This window comes from Lipophrys pholis (assembly GCF_963383615.2).
Source record: "Lipophrys pholis genome assembly, chromosome: 1".
Lineage (NCBI taxonomy): Eukaryota > Metazoa > Chordata > Actinopteri > Blenniiformes > Blenniidae > Lipophrys > Lipophrys pholis.
In genome coordinates, this window is record NC_137635.1 from 15,377,407 (window position 1) to 15,397,261 (window position 19,855).

The 19,855-nt window shown below is 41.3% G+C and overlaps 2 protein-coding genes across 3 annotated transcripts in view; one reads left to right on the plus strand and one right to left on the minus strand.

The window, feature by feature from the left end:
* Positions 1 to 5,752, plus strand: part of myocd (myocardin) — a gene marked incomplete at its 5' end in the record, with an annotated part of 34,830 nt that extends 29,078 nt beyond the window's left edge. The window contains 3 exons of the mRNA XM_080473697.1: positions 46 to 174; positions 1,840 to 1,897; positions 2,030 to 5,752. Of these exons, the coding sequence (XP_080329823.1) occupies positions 46 to 174; positions 1,840 to 1,897; positions 2,030 to 2,658 (816 nt within the window). The 3' untranslated portion in view covers positions 2,659 to 5,752. The remainder of the gene's footprint in view (positions 1 to 45; positions 175 to 1,839; positions 1,898 to 2,029) is intronic.
* Positions 5,753 to 5,756: 4 nt separating this feature from the next.
* On the minus strand, positions 5,757 to 19,306 carry map2k4b (mitogen-activated protein kinase kinase 4b). Of its 2 annotated transcripts, XM_080473709.1 has the most exons (13): positions 19,182 to 19,306; positions 17,292 to 17,327; positions 15,849 to 15,881; positions 14,805 to 14,907; positions 13,942 to 14,116; positions 12,719 to 12,838; positions 12,503 to 12,622; positions 11,663 to 11,714; positions 11,452 to 11,579; positions 10,085 to 10,162; positions 9,807 to 9,955; positions 9,624 to 9,669; positions 5,757 to 9,418 (listed from the first exon to the last, which is right to left on the minus strand). In XM_080473709.1, the coding sequence occupies exons 1-13, from the start codon at positions 19,255 to 19,257 to the stop codon at positions 9,305 to 9,307; spliced, it is 1,230 nt and encodes a 409-aa protein (XP_080329835.1). In that variant the 5' UTR covers positions 19,258 to 19,306; the 3' UTR covers positions 5,757 to 9,304. The 2 variants fall into 2 exon arrangements, with proteins under 2 accessions (XP_080329835.1, XP_080329836.1); XM_080473710.1 differs by lacking the exon at positions 15,849 to 15,881.
* Between the last annotated feature and the right edge of the window lie 549 nt (positions 19,307 to 19,855).

Below are 19,855 nucleotides of genomic sequence, written 5' to 3' on the forward strand. Positions count from 1 at the left end.
CCGACGACATGCTAACGTTGCACTTTTCACTCGTTTCTCATGTAGATGTCAGTAGTGCCGCGTCCTCGACATGTTGCCCAAAAGTGCCAGGTCTCCCCCCCTGCCTTCAGTAGCTCAGATTCAGACGCATCTGACTTAAGACAGCCCCCATGCTATGAGGATGCAGTCAAGCAGGTAAACTTCAAATTCAGTAAAGATGACTGACCGGAGATTTGATTTATTTTTATTTATTTTTTCCCCTTTTGGCGTTGCTCTAATTCCACTTTTCCTTCTGTCCTTTGTCTCTTGAAGTCCATCACTTGATCAGCACCTCTTTATTCTTTCCATACATCGCTACGTTCACCGCACTAACTTTTCACCCTTTACTACGTCTGAGGCGAGCTGGTGTTTGTAGGACTGCAAACTGGTTTTCACTGGAGGCAGACAGAAGCAGGGCACTGACGATCTGAACTGTTTGATACCGGAATAAACAGCTAAAAGGGACTGAAAGGGCTCCAATCAACGCAAAGGGCTAAAATGAGGACAAGGATTAAACAGCTACAAAAGATAAGATAACCAAAAGGGGGAAAAAAGAAGCTAAAAATTATGGTAATGTTAAACAGCTGAGATGGCTTAAATTGCTATACATGGCTACAATATGTAAATAGGTTCATTAAAAAAAAAAAAAAAGTGCTATTGCTAAAAATGTGTTAAAAAGGTAAAATGGCAAAACATGGTACATTTAAAAAAGATAGAGACCAGAACTCTAAAGCACTTAAAATGGCTATAATTACCAAGAACAGGTCCAACATGTAAAAATCCCAAAACGGTCAAATTAGATCAAAAATGGCTTTAAAAATTGAAATGGCCCCAAACAAATTAAATAGTGGAAATATACATAATTGTCAAAGACTGATAAAAATGCAAAATAACTAAAAGAGGTCAACTTGTGGCTAAAGTTGCAAAAAAAACAACAAAAAAACCTGCATAAAAAGTAAATTTTATTCTCATTAAATTTATGATCATTTGCAAAATCATTTTGAGTGTAATTTGTTTTGGTTAAAATCAGCGAAAGTCAGAAAAGGCCATTGTTATTTCCTACAAGAAACATTTTAAAACCACTGACCCTATCTGCCTTCTTGAAATGTTTGTATTGCTATGACTCCATTCTGCAAGTCTTGGACACCTGCTTGAATGCTGACTTGTTTTTGACGTATAACGCTTAAAGGGGACCTATTGTTTAATGGGAGTGTCAATGTAAGCGATGATATTCATGGGACTGAACAGGATTATTTCAGATTATACTTTTACAACACTTTTGACCATACAACAGTTCATGTTGCTGAGTCAAGACTCCGTGAGTCCTCTAGTCCCAGTTGGAGGTGTAATCTGTGTGTAATCTGTATCGCAGCAGAACAAAGCTATTATATTGATGTGGCTGAAAAATGGAGTCATACCTAAAATTTCACACTGGGTTACACCACAGGTGATGGAGTTATTTGACACCTGCCTCTTTGTCAGGCCAGCTCCAGACAAGTGAGGATTATGTGAACGCTTCGGGAAAATTGTAAGGAGGTGGCCCGAGATACGAAGCGACATTTATATCGTAATATAAATCTAAATATTATGACACATGACATCTGGGACCACTCGAAGGAAAATAGATATCTTACTCACCTTATGTATGGTTTATTCCTTCTCGTTGCGAGTTATACTGAGGTGAAACTTATAGTCCAAAAAATATGACAATCCCACATGTGCCTAACCTAATAGGTCCCCTTTAAGGTGGTTTTATGAAATGGTTAAGTGTTGTAACTCTTTTCATTCGATTAAAAAGGGGATTCCTTATTGCTTTTGCAGCAACATACTCGGAGCCAACAGATGGATGAACTCCTGGATGTACTGATAGAAAGTGGAGGTGAGTCCCACAGACATTGGTAGAGTCTAGGAAGTGAAGTAAGATGTAAACAATGTAAACATAAATCTACTACAAAAAGTGCGTTATTGTAATATGGCACCTCATTGCCCTACTCTCCTGTTTCTCTTCAAGAGATGCCAGCTAACGCCAGAGAAGAGAGGGAGAGGTCCTCTGTAACCAAAGTTGTGCCTCACATTACTGTGTCCTCAGGGTGTCCCGGCCTCCTCATTCCAAGGTTCCACCGCCACTACGAGCACTTGTCACCCAACCTGCTCCCTTATGACCACGCAGTCAATCACATCAACGAGAGCCATCTAGAGACCCTGCTGGGCAGCCCCAACGGTCGGGTTGGGGAGACGGCCCTCCTTAAAGTAGCTGCTGACGACGGGGGCCAGGACGACGAAGGGAACAGAGACGGGGACGGATACGGAAGCCCCAGCAACCAGAACCACCATCACCACCGCCAACCTCACCATTCCCAACTGGACAAAATCCTGACCAACAGAGACCTGATTGACACCCCTCTTTCCCCTGCCGCCAAGGGGCCATTCGCCGTCCCCGAGGTGCAGGGAATGGTCAGCATGGCGTTCAGCGAGACGCCGTGGGAAACGATGGAGTGGCTCGACCTGACGCCGCCCAGCTTCGCCAACGGCTTCAGCGTGGCTCCGCCGAGCGCGCCCAGCATCTTCAACACGGAGTTCCTGGATGTTACAGACATAAACTTGAACTCTGCCATGGACCTCCACCTAGAGCACTGGTGAGCGCAGTGCCGCCACCGGACCGCTGTTTCAGCAATGCCTTACAAGACACCAGCTGAGTGTAGCGTGAACCAACGGTACCAGCTACGAACTCTTAGACTCACATTTAACAGCTTTAGATCAAGTGTCAGAAAGTTGGACAGGGAATGTTAATCTTCAGATTTCGGCCAAATCCAAAGAAAAACTGCGGTCTGAATGCTGTCTTTGCTGTTTCAGTCATCTTATCTGTAATACCAGGTGCTTTTTCACACGACCTTTGTCCTTGTTTTTGGACAACGATGCGCACAACTATCGAAGTAAGTACGACAAGCAGACACCTAAAGGATTTTCTATCTGCCAAAAAGACAAGTGCTTAACTTTCACCCGGCATCAGTGTTACACCAATCAGACTTGAAGACAGAATTTGACAAACATCGTATACTTTCTAAGTCTACATTTGTTTTACTGGAAAAAGAAAAAAAACCCAAGTAGAATTAAAAGATGAATTGAATTTCTTAGTGGCGGCCATATTGTATATATCTCCACTTTGAGTGGGAGAGGATACAAACCACAACTTAAGCGTATTATGTAACCAGTTCCTTATTCAATGTAAATATGAGAAAAGAAAGAAACCTCACTGTGCACCTCTTGCATTAATACACACTAGTCACAGATTGCTTGCGTAGAATACGTGTGTAGGAAATTTTTTTTTTTTGAAGGATTGTTATTGTCACTATTTGGCGTATTTTTCCACGGGATGACATTACTGAGAGAAATGTATGTCTCTGAGAAACCTTTGGTCTTATCCGTTTTAATCTGCAGACAAACTGTGCCTTATTCACAGCATCTTTTGTATACCCAAAAACCTATAGATAACCCTTTTCTAATTTTATAACAAGTGGTGGTTTCCTGATTAGCGGTGCGCAGTTTAAAAAGCTGAATCACCAGCTGGTTATCTCAGAGGAAGTTTTCTTTGTTTTGTGTCGGTACTTTTCTTGTGCGTCAGTGTAATTTTCTCAACATTCTTTTTTTTGACGGTCGGTGTTTGAGCTTTGAATCCACAGCACAGCAGATGCAGGGTTTTTCTTACGTATTCTTGAAGTGGTCAGTGAAAACGGTCAGGTTTGGGTCGAATTTGGTACTTTTGACAATCAAACTTTTATTTTGGAGGATTAAACCCACCCAAAAGTATTTTAAACTCTTTACGGAAAGCAATTCGGAATTTGTGTAGGTTGCGTTAAAAGCTGTCGGAGCATCAAATATGTCCATATTCATGCTGTTTAATTGTCAGGTTCTTGGTACATGATTGGAAATAACAAAAATTGACCTTGAACTTTGTTTTCCGGCCAATCCAGCCAATGTTTTATTTATTTTGTGTCTTTATATTTATATGTGACCCTGTATTTACATTCCTTCCTAATAGATAAGGGCTATTTCTGATTTGCGATCAAAAAAAAAAAAAAAAAACTTCCAGAAAATGAATGTTATCCGCCGAAGTAAGTGCTCTTTACAAAAATGTGACGCGTATTGAAGGAACCACTTGGAAAAGCCATGCTTTGTCAAATCACTATTCCGTGGAGCATCAAATGAATTGGAAATGTCTATTGTTAGCACTTGTGAATATGGAAATGTAATATATTCAGATCTTTACTGTGAATTTTAATGTGAGAGTCACCACTGCACCAAACTGTCGTTAGCCAGGTGTCTTTGCCGATTCTCCTTGGATTGAATTGGTTGATCATCTGTACTTCCTCATGGTAAAACTCACTTTGAAATGTTTTGACGAGTTAGTCACAAGGCTCAATTCAAGTTTTATTTTCACTCTGTAATTAGAACGCTACTGCTAACAGCCTGTTGGCTTAAATTCCACACACAAAAAAAGGGGACCAGTTGAAACGGCGACACAGTAACGCTACCTACTAGCACTTCTTAAACGGTAGGGTGCGGTTTGCGAGGGGGAGTTGAACCAAAGTTCAAGGTTCTGGTGTGACGTATGTACCTTGGTTGGAATCCTGGTTACGTCAAACATGGCTTGGGGTGGAAAAACTAACCAGTTTCACAATAAAAGTTGCAATGACTTGCTGTGGCGACCCCACTGACCCCTCCCAACTGAAACCCTTCTGGCAATTATTGCTGTTAAAATCCACCCCCCCCCCTTCCCATATGCTTTCATCACAAATCGCTCCCCGTTGCCCCTCATTCGTCCTTGATGTGCCTGTGGCTTTTTTGTTTAAATTACAGCTGTGCAGTTTGTTATGCTAAGCTACGCTAACCACTTCTTAGGTTTAAAGGTCGAGGAGTGGGGTTGTGGGTTGGGTAGAACCTCATCCTCCTTATTTCAGTGTTGACATTAAGACTTACGGGACATACCTCATGCTTCCTTATGCTAGCAGTAAAGACGTACGGAGTCCAGATTTTGGTTCGGCCAAAGAGAACGTCAACCATTTGACTTTATCGGTTATAGAGGTACATTAAAGAAAATAGAAGTACTTTGAACTGTGGTTGCCCGCTATTTCCTTCTGACACCTTTCTTTAATACGTTGTCTTCAGCTTTCCCTACATAGCCTCCATCATCGTTACCACAACCACAAGAGGGTGCTCGAAGTCTTAACTTCAGGCTTCAGTAGGGTATACGCTCAATTGGTGAATTAAAAAGTCAGCTCGTCTGCTACCTTGTATCAATGTAGCTATTATAATCGATTATGTTGAACAGAAATATTTTGGATTTCCAGTCACGAAACTTTCTCACAAAGTGTTCCGGTTTGACCAAATGTTGCTTTCTTGTTACGTATTAAGTGTTGCACTTGTTCAATAAATTCTGTGGTCTCACGTGTCCTGATTGTATGATACAAAAAAAAAAACTTTTGATTCCCATCTTCTGTTTGGAGAATATTTACTGTCTTTCTTGTTTTGAATTCTTTTGGGTTCATATCGCATCCCCCCCCCCCCCCCCCCCAAATTCATAAAAAAAACACATACAAACCCTACAACACTTCACATCTGACAGAAGCTGGCATGTTGCTTGGCCACTGATTTGCTTTACTCTTGTACAAACCAGTATTTTGCCTGCATCCCTGTATACTACAGAAAGAAAAAGAGCAATAAACATAATCACAGCAAACTCATTTCTGTAGTTACTCTTTATTCATGTCCAATTCACAAGAAGCACACAATACAGGTTTTCAATCTTTTCCATGGGAACTTTTATTCATAACCCTTGATAAAGATTCAATATAATATTCATTGCCCTTAATATTATCTTATAATCTATTATGAACATTCTGGTAAAATGCAATTTGTACAACAAGTACCCTGGAGATTCGCCAGCGGTAAGTTAGCTTTCCCACGACTAAAAGACTCGGAGACCGTTGGCGGCGACCCGGCCCCCGTCCGTGAACATTTCTCAGGGGTTTGCAACATTTGCAGGTAAAAAAATAAAATGGAATCGGAAAAAACGGAAAAGACAAGATTTGCATCTTTTCCCACAAAGACGTTAATGTTGCACAGTAGATGATGATGGTCTTTTTCAAACATGGCTGACACATGTAGAGACCACAGCTGTAAGGTGACAAATCGCAAAAATCCAGTTGTTTATATAGCCTCCTCGGGGATTTAAAATGACAGATTTTTAAATAGAAAAACTGTATGATTACATAGTTTAAGCATTTCATCATGGGCTTTAAGGTAAGTCCGCCTAGTGGACATATCAGGAAAAAGTCATGCGGGAACAACTTTGAAAAAGTTAGTTCAAAGTAAAAAAATTAAAAAAAAATCATTAACAGAGTAGTTCTTGACCTTTTTGAGTTGCGACCAACAAGGTTGCTTTTCGTTGGAGAAGCGCCGTCGGATCAGTGGTGCCAGAAAGCGAATGTAGCTACTTCTTTGTTATGTTTTGTGTGCGTGTGGACAGAATCCCACGCAGATTCAACTCAAGCCATCCCAACTAATCTGATGAAATACATTCTGGAAGTAAAACTACTCCCCCTTTACAGTCATGTTAGAAATCTCCCAAAGTCATCTTAACCCCAAGGTGTGGAACGGTTGGATAATTAAGGAAAAATGAACTGAGTTATTCGGGAATTTTAATGGTTTCTACAGATTGTATGACATTTACAGTTTTTTTAGGATCATTACTGCAACGTAGAATTCATAAACTTTGGCAGGACGACATGTTTCACTGCACGTCACAGACTCAGTCTACACACTTTATGTGATGCCAACTGCGTCATGACGCTAAGACAATGACGTCTAAACGTTAAATGGAGCTCAATGACACAAAGTGTAAACAAGTCCTCTGCTGCCACAGCTCTACACGTTTGGCCTCTCTTTCAGAATCACAGTTTTGTTTTTTTGCTGTTTAACTCAGTTACAATTATTGAACTCTTGAGTCAATCGTAGCGTCGGCGAGTCAATCATTGCGGGATTCCTGAAACAACCAGATAATTATAGAAGTCTCAGTGTTGACGGACCTCAAGACTCTGTCGCCGCCTGTAAAGATCGACGAACCTTTTCCATTGGCGAAGGGTCTCTACAGCGTCCCCGTGTTTAAAGACCACCATCAATTCATCTGGGCTGTTTGGTCAGCTAGCTGAACTCTGAATAGACATTTGTCTTTCCGATCTGCGGGTGAGTGACGTTCTGAGAGGGAATGACGACGGGTGAAACCTTGACAGTCTTAGGGACAATACCTCCCCGTCCTCACTACCAGCAACAGTACGCTAGGTCATGGAAAGCGTCTCCGTGGTGACGGAGGCCGCCGGACGACAGAGAAACAGCCGAGTGTTAATACGTGGTTTGGCGTGGAAACATTCCAACATCAGTGCAAGCCAGAGAGACATGCCGAGTCACGGAAGAGCATGCTAAGTCATCGGTGACCTTCCACGGCCCAAGAGCAGTAACTTAGCGAGAAGTGAACTGCCTCTTCTCGTGGTTCGTGTGGAAGTGGGTAGCTTGTAATATAGCAGCATTTACAGTTACTATTTGAGTTTTTTTTTAATTTCTTCTCTTTTCTTGGACAGGACTTGGGAGAAATGTACTTCCACCTGCTTGACTCTGCTTTGCCGCGCTTGTGATCAGTGTGAATGAAGAGCTGCTCTGTACAGTGCTAAGACGGGCTGCTGAGGAGCGTTAAGGCTCATTCTCAAACTCAAAACATTTAGCTTTCTCGCATCTCCACTCGCCGCCATTTGATCGCTCGCGTTGAGGAATGCACCTTAACTGTGGAGCAGAGCCTGCCAGGAACAGCAGATTAGATGTACTATTTACATTGCACATTTACATCTGGATACAATATCCCAAAGTAACTTTACATCGGGCAATGTAGCATTGCATCAGCTCCAGTTTGTACCGACAGAGTCCTCGTTTTGTCTGAGTCACAAAACTAAGCTTTGTACTTTTTGAAAATATCTTATTTTAGTTATCATTATGGTCTATCTGTGCATTACTCGCCACTAAATCGTACAATAAGCTACGACTTGTGTAGTTTAAGTCATTATAATTAGGACGTTAGCTCAAGGAAAACTTTTATGTTAGTTTCAAATCAATGTTATTTTCAATTATAAGATAAAGTGTTGTTTATTGAGCAATAAAAAACTAGTCACATTGGACAAAATCATTCGTTATCAAGTATAGCATTTAAGCTAGTAAGCAGGCGTAGCTGTACCATGTGAAGTAAATACTTTCTAACTTAATTTGACTAGTTTGAATGTTTCTAAAGTTATTATTTGAAAAATAAAGTATGACTTTTAAAGCCCGGTCCTCATTTTGGCAACAGGCGTTGCTTTTTTCAACATTAGCTCGTCAGGAACTAGCACGCTAGCTTTGTGACTCGAACGGGAAGACAACAGACGACGGTTACAAACTGCGGCCAGCATTTGGATGTAAGAAACATTAAATTGTCTTAAGTCCCTCTATCAAGACAAACTCCCACATGATTGCATATTGACACAGAAAAAAAAGAAAGAAAGAAAGAAAAGAAAAAGTAAAGCCACGCTACCGAATCCATGAGCTTTTCTGGAGACAAACATTTTTGCATACTCATTTGTTTAGAGTGAAGGTGCTTACGACAAACTCTGTGTGTGTGTGTGTGTGTGTGTGTGTGTGTGTGTGTGTGTGTGTGTGTGTGTGTGTGTGTGTTCTTAGACAGGTCTAATGGCATACATCTGTTCATGTCAACGGTTCAGAGGTGAACACACATATGCATACATACAGTCCATGATATACAATCCAGAAGGTTGTTTTTTTTTTTTTTAACGTTTTTGTTCATGAGAGTCGCCGTTAAAACATTTTATTTGGCAGATTCTGTAAATGTGTACAAGGAGTTCAAGTATATATATTCCATATAGTATACTCCATTTTCCTCACACACAAAGATGCATTTTTTTTTTTTTTTAAGTAAGACAATGGTTATGTCTTCTTTTTTTTTTTTTTTTTTTTGTGAACATGGAAGGTGAAAATCTTTGTAAAATGAAGCTGATGGCAGGTGGAAATTTACCGATATTCTTTCATTGCGCCGGGCAACTGGGATTCGGTTCCTTTTGGTTCTTTGGAACGCTTCAATGATGGTGTGAAACTACACAACTAAGACATCAAGTGTCGCATCACAAAGCTCAGTGACCCACCCTCCCTTCCCCTCCCTTCCCTTCCCCTCCCCTCCCCCGCCATGACTCGGTCAGTCGACATACATGGGCGAGATGGGCGAGGCGGGGATCTGATCCAGGATGCGGCACACGTAGCTGGCGACGTCCACAAACCGCTCCTCGTACATGAGGATGAAGGGGTGTTTCTGAGAGGGAGGACAGTTCAGTTACTGTGTGCTCAATAGAAATAATGCTCCTTTTGGCCATTTGGTGGCAGTAACAAGTCACTGTTTGTTTTATTAGTAAGGTAATACCAAGAGCTCCAGCCTCTGGTGTTTGTGTTTCATGACTAATAAAAGAAAGTGACCAATGACCTCACAGTGGAAGAAGATAAACAAAAGAGTAACTTACCAGAAGCTCCTTGTACTTTGGCCTTTTTGATTCGTCCTTTGTAAGGCTGGACAGAAAACACAAGATTACACAGCTGCGTGACGAATAGCAATATCATCAAGACTCCCAGACTCTTCATTCAATGTGGAGCTGCCTTCAAAGACCTTGAACACCTAACGGAACAGTCGATGGAGGAGTTCTTACCATAGGTTAACAAAGTTGATGAACTTTGGGGAGAACTGTCGCTCATCCGAGTTGCTGAGCTGAGGAGGTTCTCCTTTCACCACCTGCGTGAGCTGGTCGAAGACACTATTCCACTTTGGGTACGGAAACCTTCCCGTGGCGAGTTCGTACTGAAAACAGAGAAGAAACATGAAGCTTCAGACGGGCTGATGGGGGGGGGGGGGGGGGGGGGTGGTTTCTTCAGTCGATTCCGACTATCTCAGATTGAGAAAACGGAGCAGTTAGAGACCGCCACTCACCAAGGTGATGCCCAAACTCCAAACGTCGGATCGCACGTCGTAGCCTTGTCGGGAAGCACTGGGGTCTATCCGTTCGGGCTGCAAACACACAAATAAACACAAACTCAGATACTTTAAAAGCAAGAAGAAAAAAAAAAAGTCAGGGACTCAGAAGAACCTTCAGCGATACTGTAAATATCAAACGCTTTGAATCAATGTCGTGATCTGTTGATTTTAGTGAAATAAATTCCAACATCGGACGACACCAAACAAACCAGCCGCCTTGCTGACAATGCCTAAAAATGCAGCTGAGTACAAAGATCCACCACGTTTGTTTCTTCTTGTGGAAAACCAACATACAAAAGTGGTACAACAGCTCCATCTAGAGGTTCAGAGCTGACATGGGCAATGCTTCAAACCATATTATCGCTGTATCAGGAAATACTATTGGATTATATATGTTGTAAAATAATGAAACTCTGAATGAAGAACTTGAACTTGAACTGTAAAAAATATAACTTCAAACATGCGAAACTTAATTATAAATATGTAAGAATGAACTTTGACTGTAAAACAGAGAACTTAAACATGTAAAATTTAACTTTGAAAGAATAACATTGATCTTTGAAGATGTCAAATTGAACATATGAACTATAATTGTAAATGTAAAATATTGGATGTTTAATGAATCCTGAATGTAGAAAATAAAATTTTGAAGATGTAATTGGAACATTTAACATGGAACATGGAACTTTGAACGTATAAAATTTTAACTAAAGCATGCCAAGTTAAACTTGAAGATTAAAATAAATCACTTTAAAGATGTGAAATTGTATTTTTAAATGTACAAAATTGATTCATGGACATGTCAAATTGAATTGGACACATTTAAAATTGAGTTTTGGATGAAAAATCAAACTCTTAATATGTGATCTTGCATTTTAAATATCCCACACTGAACTATGGTCATGTGAACTTGAACGGTGAAGACAAAATCAAACTGAACTTTTTAAAATTCATCCATGAACACGTAAACTTTTGCTTTTTTATTATTGCGTCTTTAAAAGAAGAACATTTGTCTTTTTAAATCTGTGGAAAAAGTGTTGAGCACATCAGCTGGTTTCAGCTATGAAAAAGATCCCAGAAAAAGTGAAGAAAAACCCAACATTTTGGGTATTTTACATGATTTCAGAGTAATTTTCTCTTGATTTTAACTTTGAACATAAACTTTAAACACACCCACATAACATCGCTGTCCTACACCTGAGGGCAGCAGATGGAAACCGAGTGACATATTTGGCGCTGCATCTTGTTTGTTTCAGGACTGTTGCGACTAAAAAGGTGAAACAGATGTAGAATGTGTGAACGCAGAGCTCCTGGCTCCTCACCGCCATGTACGGCCGGCAGCCGGCGTCTCTGGTCTTGGCTATGGAGTCCACCAGCTGGCCGCTGATGCCGAAGTCACACAGCTTGATGTTCCCCCTCCGGTCCATCAGGATGTTGGACGGTTTGATGTCTACAAATAAACAACAAATAAAAACGCACTCAGAGTAACGCTGAAGGAAGCAGAGCTCGAAGAAACAGTTTGGGAAAACTGACCTCTGTGGATTATTTTCAAGTTTTCTTTTAAGTGGTTCAGTGCTTTAACGGTCTGTTAGGGACGAAACAAAAAACGGTGGTTAGATTGTGCAAGATGAAGAAAACACACGAGCAAACTTTTGAAAAATTATTACAACAGGCTCCGTTTACTCGTTTCAAGTGAAAACGCATTTTTGCGTTTCCGTTTCCGAAAAGTTTCGCGATTATGTTTTGAAAATGATGCCCGTTTCCAAAGGAACGGCAGAAACGTTGAAAACTAAGTACTTTTCATGCTGGGCCACTAGTGGGTGCTGTTCCCCATTTCCACAAGTTTTTTTTCTCAAAATGTGCGTTTTCCCCCACATTTCCAACAAAGTCGGAGCGTTTTTCAAAAAGTCCCACCTGGGAGCCATTTTCAAAAAAATCTCTGAGCTCTGAGCACCGTTACGCATAAACAGATGCTCAAAATGCAACACAAGTTTTGCAGTTTCACTTGAAAATGTTGTGTAAACAGGCTCTAAAGTACAACACAAAATTAATGCGACTTTAACAAATTAAAAGCTTGTAAAAAAAATGTTCCAATATTGGGTTTTCATCAATTAAATAACTTATTACATGATTGAAAAAGCATTTAAAAAACTAATAAAAGCAGATTTTGAGCAGTTTCTTTCTCAAAAATAAGTATACTGTGTAGTGGAGTCGTGACGTTTATTCATCAAAGATACACACTGAATCATTCTCTTAATTACTTTTTTTCTTTTTTCAATTGAGCCATATTGGCTGATTTTAAAAAACTACTAAACATACTAAGGAGTCTGAGGTTTCCGATGTAGAAGGAGGAAAACAGGAAGTGATACTCACTGCTAATGTTATTTTGCCTAGTATTTCCTCTGGAATGACGTATTCTAATCCACAATATACATATTTGTAGAATTTGTCTAATGAGGTAGACATAAGTTCCATACAGATCCAACAGTCGCCCTGAAACAGAGAAGAGAGGTCAGTTTTTCTGCCCGGGTGGGGGGGGGGTGGAGGGAGGTCAACCGAGGGTCGGCGTTGGGGGGGGGTTTGTCGGACCTCTCTGAAGAGGGCGCCGTAGAACTGAACGATGTAGGGACAGTCGCTGCTCCTCATCACCACGTCCAGATCCATCAACAGCTGCTTCTGCTCCTTCTCGTCCACCGTGGAGCGAATCCTCTGCCGGACACACGCCAAACACGATGAGCGATGGGTACAAGCGGCCACGCAGACGACGGTCACGTCTTTGCGGTATTAATGTCTTACAACTCCCAGAGTACTGCGCAGAGAAAAGTGCCGCGTACTTCTGAATGCAATATAGTGGAAGATTGCGGTTAAAGGCTTCAAACGGCTTGTTAGAGCCCGATATGTAACAACGAGTCAAAATGTTATAAAATACAATGTAATCAAACCCGAAGCGTAATAACTGGCCGAAATTGTAACAAAAGTGCTGAGTCCAAAATGTAATAAAAAAAAATTTGTTTATAAAACCCAATATGTAATAACTGGCCAATAATTTAAAAAAGATTTAACAAGAATTCAAATGTGTTCTGTTTAACGCGTACACATGATTTTGTAGTGAAGATTGGACAGCTGGAGTACAGATTATAGAGAACAGAAGACTATAAAGGACTTCATACATAAATATCATAAACTGTGTATAGATATACGTAAAAAACAAATAGTCTCATTCTTTCAGCATTATTTAAATTGTAGCAATTCACGTTCAAGTCCAAACCATAAATCATCGACTCACTTTATCATGTGAAAACATGATTACTTTATAAGGGGAGAAATATTTTTGCCCGCACCGTAATGTAATATTGAAAAGTTTTAATGTTTTTGGGCTCAGCATCCCGTTACATTTTCAACCAGTTATTACAGTTTGGGTTTTATTACATTATAGTTTATAACATTTGGGGTGGTTGGGACATATCGGGCTCTAAAGTCAGGTTTGCGTATGTTTAATAAACTAAAGAAAAACTTCTCTTGGGTACAAATGTGAGGAAAGCTCCAGAGAAAATGGTTGGAAACCAAAGGCAGTGGCGCCGCCAGCAGGAATCCTGTACACACTGTGCGTACAATTTGTTTGAAAGTGTTTCAAAGAAAAATATTTTAAAGGGTTTGGTTTTTTTGGGGGGATACAGACAAAATTCTGAACAAACCGTTTAAGAAATCTGTGCGTACTATGAAATTGAATCCTGACGCCGCCACTGATTCAAGGTACCGAACAAATTCTAAATGTCTTATTGGAGATTAAGCTTCTGGAGCGTTCAGGTCACCTTGACGGCCATGATCTGGCCCGTGGGCTTGTGGACCATCTTGTTCACGGAGCCGTACGCCCCGCGCCCAATCTCCCCGAGGTCCCGCAGGTCCTCGGCGGTAAAGTCGCAGTGCTGCTCCGGAGAGATCTTCAGCTTCCCTGACGACTCGATGCTGTGCGTCCGCAGACGCTCTCTGCAGAGGAAGTCACAGGGATGGGGTTACATAGAGGACGGAGGAGGAGGAGGAGGAGGAGGAGGAGGAGGAGGAGGAGGAGGAGGAGGAGGAGGAGGAGACCACATGAGGGGGAAGGAAAGGTACAGAAAAGAACAGTGTAGAGCCATGAGGGGGACATGCATTATAGATAAACAAGGTTATGGTAAATATTTAATCGGAAATCACAAATTCCACAGGGTGTCTTTGAATTCTTGTGCGATTTGATTGGATAATCAAACTCGTAGTTTGTTTCACATCAAAGGGACATATCTCCTCTGGAGATGATCACTGGTCACATTGCAAACAAGTGGAAGCACCACAGCGCTGCTGATCAAAATCTAATAATTAAAAAGACAGAAATCCAGAATCCCATTCAGTCAGTACCAAGACTTCGGACAAGATCTTTATGTATTCCAAATATCTTGACCATCGAAATAAAATGAGCCCAAAAACGACAGACATCCCAATCTGATTTTTAAGAATGGAGTATCTGCCAATTCTGATACGTTCCCAAACAAAAGTCATGGACCTTTTAAAGGTGTTCAATGCAACGAAAGATATCACAACTTTTTGCTTTTTAAACTTCATTCACACTCAAGAACTGATAGATTTGAGAAAAACACAAAAATCTGCCCCAATCCCACACTGGTTCTTGCTTTCTACTCACATGTGGGGGTTCTGGAAGGAAGGAGCCGTGGGATTGATCGGAAGCCTGGAGGTCGGTTTCACTGGAGGGTTGGCGAAATTGAGCTTGAGAGCTTTGCGTTTACCTGGCGGGGAACAAAGAGAGGGACAGATCCAGAGACCCACGGCGTGTGACGCCACACTGTGGGTCTCCGGGTCCAACCAGCTGGCGCCAACAAGGGGGTGCACGCAGTGTGATTCAGAGCTCGTCTTACCTCAGCAGCAAGGCGGTACATACTTGAGATAAGCCTTAATATGTGCAAATTTAGCAATAAAATGCATTTGGAGCACAAGCAAAGTACCCATGTGTCCAGGGGTTCCCAGTGCGAGGAGAGTCGATTGGTTTAGCTCTGTGTTTCTGAACAGATCACATGCAGCATCTGTGCAGAGTTAATCAAAGTGGTTTTGCGGCGCAATAAAGCCAAAGGTTGACACTGGGAACTCTTGTCCACAACATTTCCACTGATAAGACTTCATGGAAAAAGAAAAGAAAAAAGAACGAAGTGCAATCACACCTGAACAGTTCCCACAAGACATCAAAGTGGCCCAACACTTCGGCGGCGCTTCACTGAGACTCATGGATCCAGGTGGTGGAGGGTGCACTGACTGCCGTGTAAAACCACAAGGCTCTCAAGTAACTGGTTTGTAACTCGGGTTGGGAAATTCTCAGAAGCGCCGATTGGAAGTGTCGGGCCGTCTTTGCCATGCCCTGTCCAACCAGCTCCTGAGCGCAAACAGATCCCTTAACCTGGAAGACCCTCCCCGGTGCAAATTTAACTTCTCTCGGCCAACCACAGTGGCAGCTAAGAGCAGTGAACAGTGGACAGACTTCCCAACTACCCGAGCACCACACAGGCTGCTTCAGTGGTCTACACCGGCTTCCTCTCGCCCATCGCCTTCCGCTTCTGTGCGGGCGGCAATGATCTGCGCCGGGCAGCGATTCGCCCGAGGAAGCCACCGTAGGCCACTGAGGTGTACCCACGGAGAGTAGAGGTCGGTGTGCTTTGTGTGCGAGTCTAATGCTTACACTGGGGCACTCCAGACAGGCTTATCTGAAACCCTGAAGTGAAGGAAAAGACATTTTACTACACGCTCTTCGGGCCTGTTCAAACTGAAATCGACAAGTTCCGTCCTGAGAGGCGTCAACCACAGAGCTCGTTCCTAGAAATGTGTTGCGCTGCCAAATGAAGTGCCATATTCCGATGGCTTTGGATTCCTGTACTGCCATGCCGCTGTTGTATAATTCCCACATTTTCCAGATGATAAATTGGCTGTCTCGTGAGACTGGTATTAAAAAGCAACTCGTATTTCAAAATACACTGGTGCATACCATCTTTGGCCACGATAGCAGCTGAGTTCTTCAGTTGATTTGGTTGATTATTACCACCAACTGCTCTTCTTGTTTCAGTACAAAACCAAATTTTTTTTTGTAAAAATTGCTTGGATGAAACTTTTGCGGCATGTGACGGGACGTCGGTTGTGTTTCACTGGCAGATGTCACTATCAGTGGCCTGATAATGCTGTAATACAGCTTTAGTCGCGCTATAAGATATGAGGTCAATGAGACATTTCAGGATTGGGATTCTCTTTTCCCAAATTTGTCCTTGTAACTTTTGCCCAGTGGCTGCCAGATATGAAACAATTCCACTTATTCAATTGAATAATTTGCAAGGCATGAATCGACAGCAGATGGAACCTTCATTTTTCGAGGTTGAGTCAGTTTTTAGTGATGTGGATGTGATTGTAAATGTTGACATGCCTATAATGAAATTTACATCTTATATTGTGAAGCCCTAATCGGTTCCAAATCATGGCAAAAAACTGTATTATGCTACTGAAATGGTTCATAAAATTTCAATGTAAAGTGCTATGCGCAAGATCAGAGTGATGTCACTGAAGCATCACTGTAATCACTGTAATCGACTCTGTGCCAGTCAATATCAACAAGAACGGTCATGTGGCTCTAGAGCTGCTCAGAGCTGGTATTAAAATAGAGCCATACTTTAAAGTGGCATATGCCAGTGAACGGTGACATACCAGTGGAACATTTTACCGTTATGTGCCATATGCCAGTGAGAGTCTACTTGACGTCCCCATGGGACAAAACGAGGTGTTTAACATTGGCAGACACCTGAAATTTCTTTGTTACTGCACGAGAGAAGAAAACTTTGGCAGATTAATAATGGGATGCCACTAAGTGCCGGCAGTTGGGGTTTCGTTTAGCGTGATGGCGTCTCATCAAATGGGGGTCTGTCTACTGCGTCTACATCAGAGTTGGTCTGAATCTGTAACTCGAGCAGGAGCATGCACTTTGGTGGATAATATGCAAGATTTGTAAAATTAAAGAAAAACAAATCAAACTTTGCACATGAAAACGAAACAGAAGAGGGTAGACAGGGTTTCGAAACAGTTTCGATAGACACAGGAAATATCCTTCAACAGCAGTGTTGGTGAAAATAAGTGGGAATACCTGTTTCATTTTGACATCTCCAGCAGGTGTTGGTTTCTGCAAGGTTTAGATAAAACATTTGATACTAGGCATCTGCCACACAGTGAGAAAATGACACTCATAGCTGACGACAGGATGGTTTTGTCTTAATCTGCAGGTATATTATCGGACAAGAACAGTGCAGCTCAATGTAATCAAACCCGTGAATAGATAAAAATCGTTCACATATTATTGATTAAGCATTTTAAGCATGGCATAAACTTTAGGCCGTGAAAACAAAAGAAACAACATGGAAAAAACTAAAATAGCCACAAAGTGACATGGAATGATGTTAAACAATACAAAGCGACAACATATGTGTTGTTTATGATTGTTTTACTGTTTCAATTTCATAAACTAAAGAGAGTTTAAGACTTATAAAGCAAAAACTAGTACTAAATGTTAACATTAAACGGTGCAGATTAATAATGGACTGTTCTGAAAACTTTATTGTGGGAATTGTTTTTGGCAAGAAAAATGAATATACCTGGTTGTTAGCCAGGTACAGACACCTACATAGAATAACACCGTCAGCCACAGTTAAACTTCATTAAACACAAATAGAAACCCACAGTCGAGGGGATTTAAGTGATGTATTTGCCTCTGACAGGGGGCTGTGGGGCTGTTGGCCTCGGAGGGGAGGAAGGGAGGGGGGGGCAGGTACACTTCATGTAGGCCTCAATGCTACTGTTAGCAGCCTGATACTAACAACACCGGGGACTGACCAGCACTGTGATCCAGTGCGGCTTCATTCTGGGACAATTTTAAGTGGGATGAAACTCAAACAGCAGATTAAACTTGAATTTAGCCCCAAATAAGCTCCTGTTCGCTCTCTAACTTTAAGGAAGTCTGAGTTTCTGCTAAACTGTTAGCCGTCAAGCTAAGCAGCTACAGGGAGGCCGATACCGGAAGCTGAGCCGGCCAACCTTCAGAATGAAACCAAATGTGAAATTACCAATAGCCATTTCTTTTCATTCCTTTCGTTCAAGAATTTCCTGGCATTTTCAAAAAAATGTACAAGAACAACTATCATATAAATACTAATAATACTGCACATGCTTATATTGCCTTTATTTTATGACTAGGATAGAATACATTTCAGAAAATACCATAACATATTGCCAAGTAATTAAATAATTAGCATGTTTATTATCATGCAAAAAAGAAAACGCAGCGAGTTGTTGCTTTACAAACTAAAATATTAAAATTTGGGGCTTTTTGATATTAGATGAGCATGCAACAATAATATATGACATGTATAATGTACAAAAAAAGATGATTTAATAAATTCAATGACTGTAAATTGAATGGAAAAAAAAGTTATGAGTAGTTACTTTTAGCATTTTCAATGTGCAGACCATCAATGCCGAGTTCATAATATCTTTCAGATCACTCAGTTGTTTGCACATGTTGGTATCGCTAATATGATAACAGAAGATACAAACGTTCATAAACAAATGTGGATATAAAGGATATCTTCAAATCTGAAGGGATCTGAAGGAGTTGGTACATTTAAAAAGTCGAAACACCTGTGCGCTAGATTAATCCCAGAGGGCAATATTAAAAAAAGAATGGGTACATTATATTCATCTATCTTGCTTTAAAAAAAAAAAAAGTACACTATTAAATGAATTTGTTTGTAATTTGCACTGAATTTAATAGATTTGGTTCCGTTTTAATTTGAAGGCGTGAAGCGGAAGCACTGACTTCCTATCGGCTCTTCACGGTTCCTCCCGCTGTGAAGCTAAAAGCTACATGTCCCCGGGACCCCGCCGGGTCTGCGAGAGAACCGGGACGGTGTGGCCGGTTGAGGCCGGAGGAGTTCTGGTGGATCCCAGCGGGGTTCCGGTGGAGGCCGCCGGGTTGGCCTACCTTGCATGCTGCTGCTCTGCATCTGTTGGTGGAGCTGGTGCGACGTGGAGTTGCTGTTCGGACTGGGAGTCGCCATTGTTGTGTTGGAGTCAAGCAGCGGCTCTCAGGCTGCAGTGCAGAGAGAGAGAGAGGGAGAGAGGGGGAGGGAGGGGGAAGGAGGGAGAGAGAGAGAGAGCACAGACTACAGTAGAGAGAGAGAGAGAGAGAGAGAGACTATCGCTCTCCTTCAGACAGGAAACAAATGCTGCACATTCCAACTCTTAGGTAAATTAGCAGTTTACTTCCACGTTACACACTTTTATTACATAATGCATATTTACTGTCTTTAGCATCAGGTCATCGTGAAAGTATTTATCTTAAAATCCAAACTATATTAAAGTTGGAATTCTGAGTAAAGTTGACAGGATGCAGATTTATTTTTTCACTTTAATATAGAAAAAAGGTATAATTCTGAGATTTTAATCCTAATTCTGACTTTAATCTGATTAACACAATTCTAAAATTTAGGTCAGCATTTCAAGGAGAAAAGTCAGAATTCTGACTTTTCTTTTCAAATTTAAAGCGGAAAAAATCAAACCTGAGAAAAAGAATCAAATCTAAAACTAAATGTTCTCGCTTTTTCTGATGTGCATGTTTTTGTAAGACTGATTTTAGTAACACGAGGCAAGGAAAGC

Coding starts and splice junctions, on each gene's coding strand:
- map2k4b (XM_080473709.1), bottom strand. CDS start 19,257: ATGGCGACTCCCAGTCCGAACAGCAACTCCACGTCGCACCAGCTCCAC. Junction 15,882..17,291: donor GAGATGTCAAAATGAAACAG/GTATTCCCACTT, acceptor CCTTCACTTCAG/GGTTTCAGATAAGCCTGTCT. Junction 10,163..11,451: donor GCTGCCGGCCGTACATGGCG/GTGAGGAGCCAG, acceptor GTGTGTTTGCAG/CCCGAACGGATAGACCCCAG.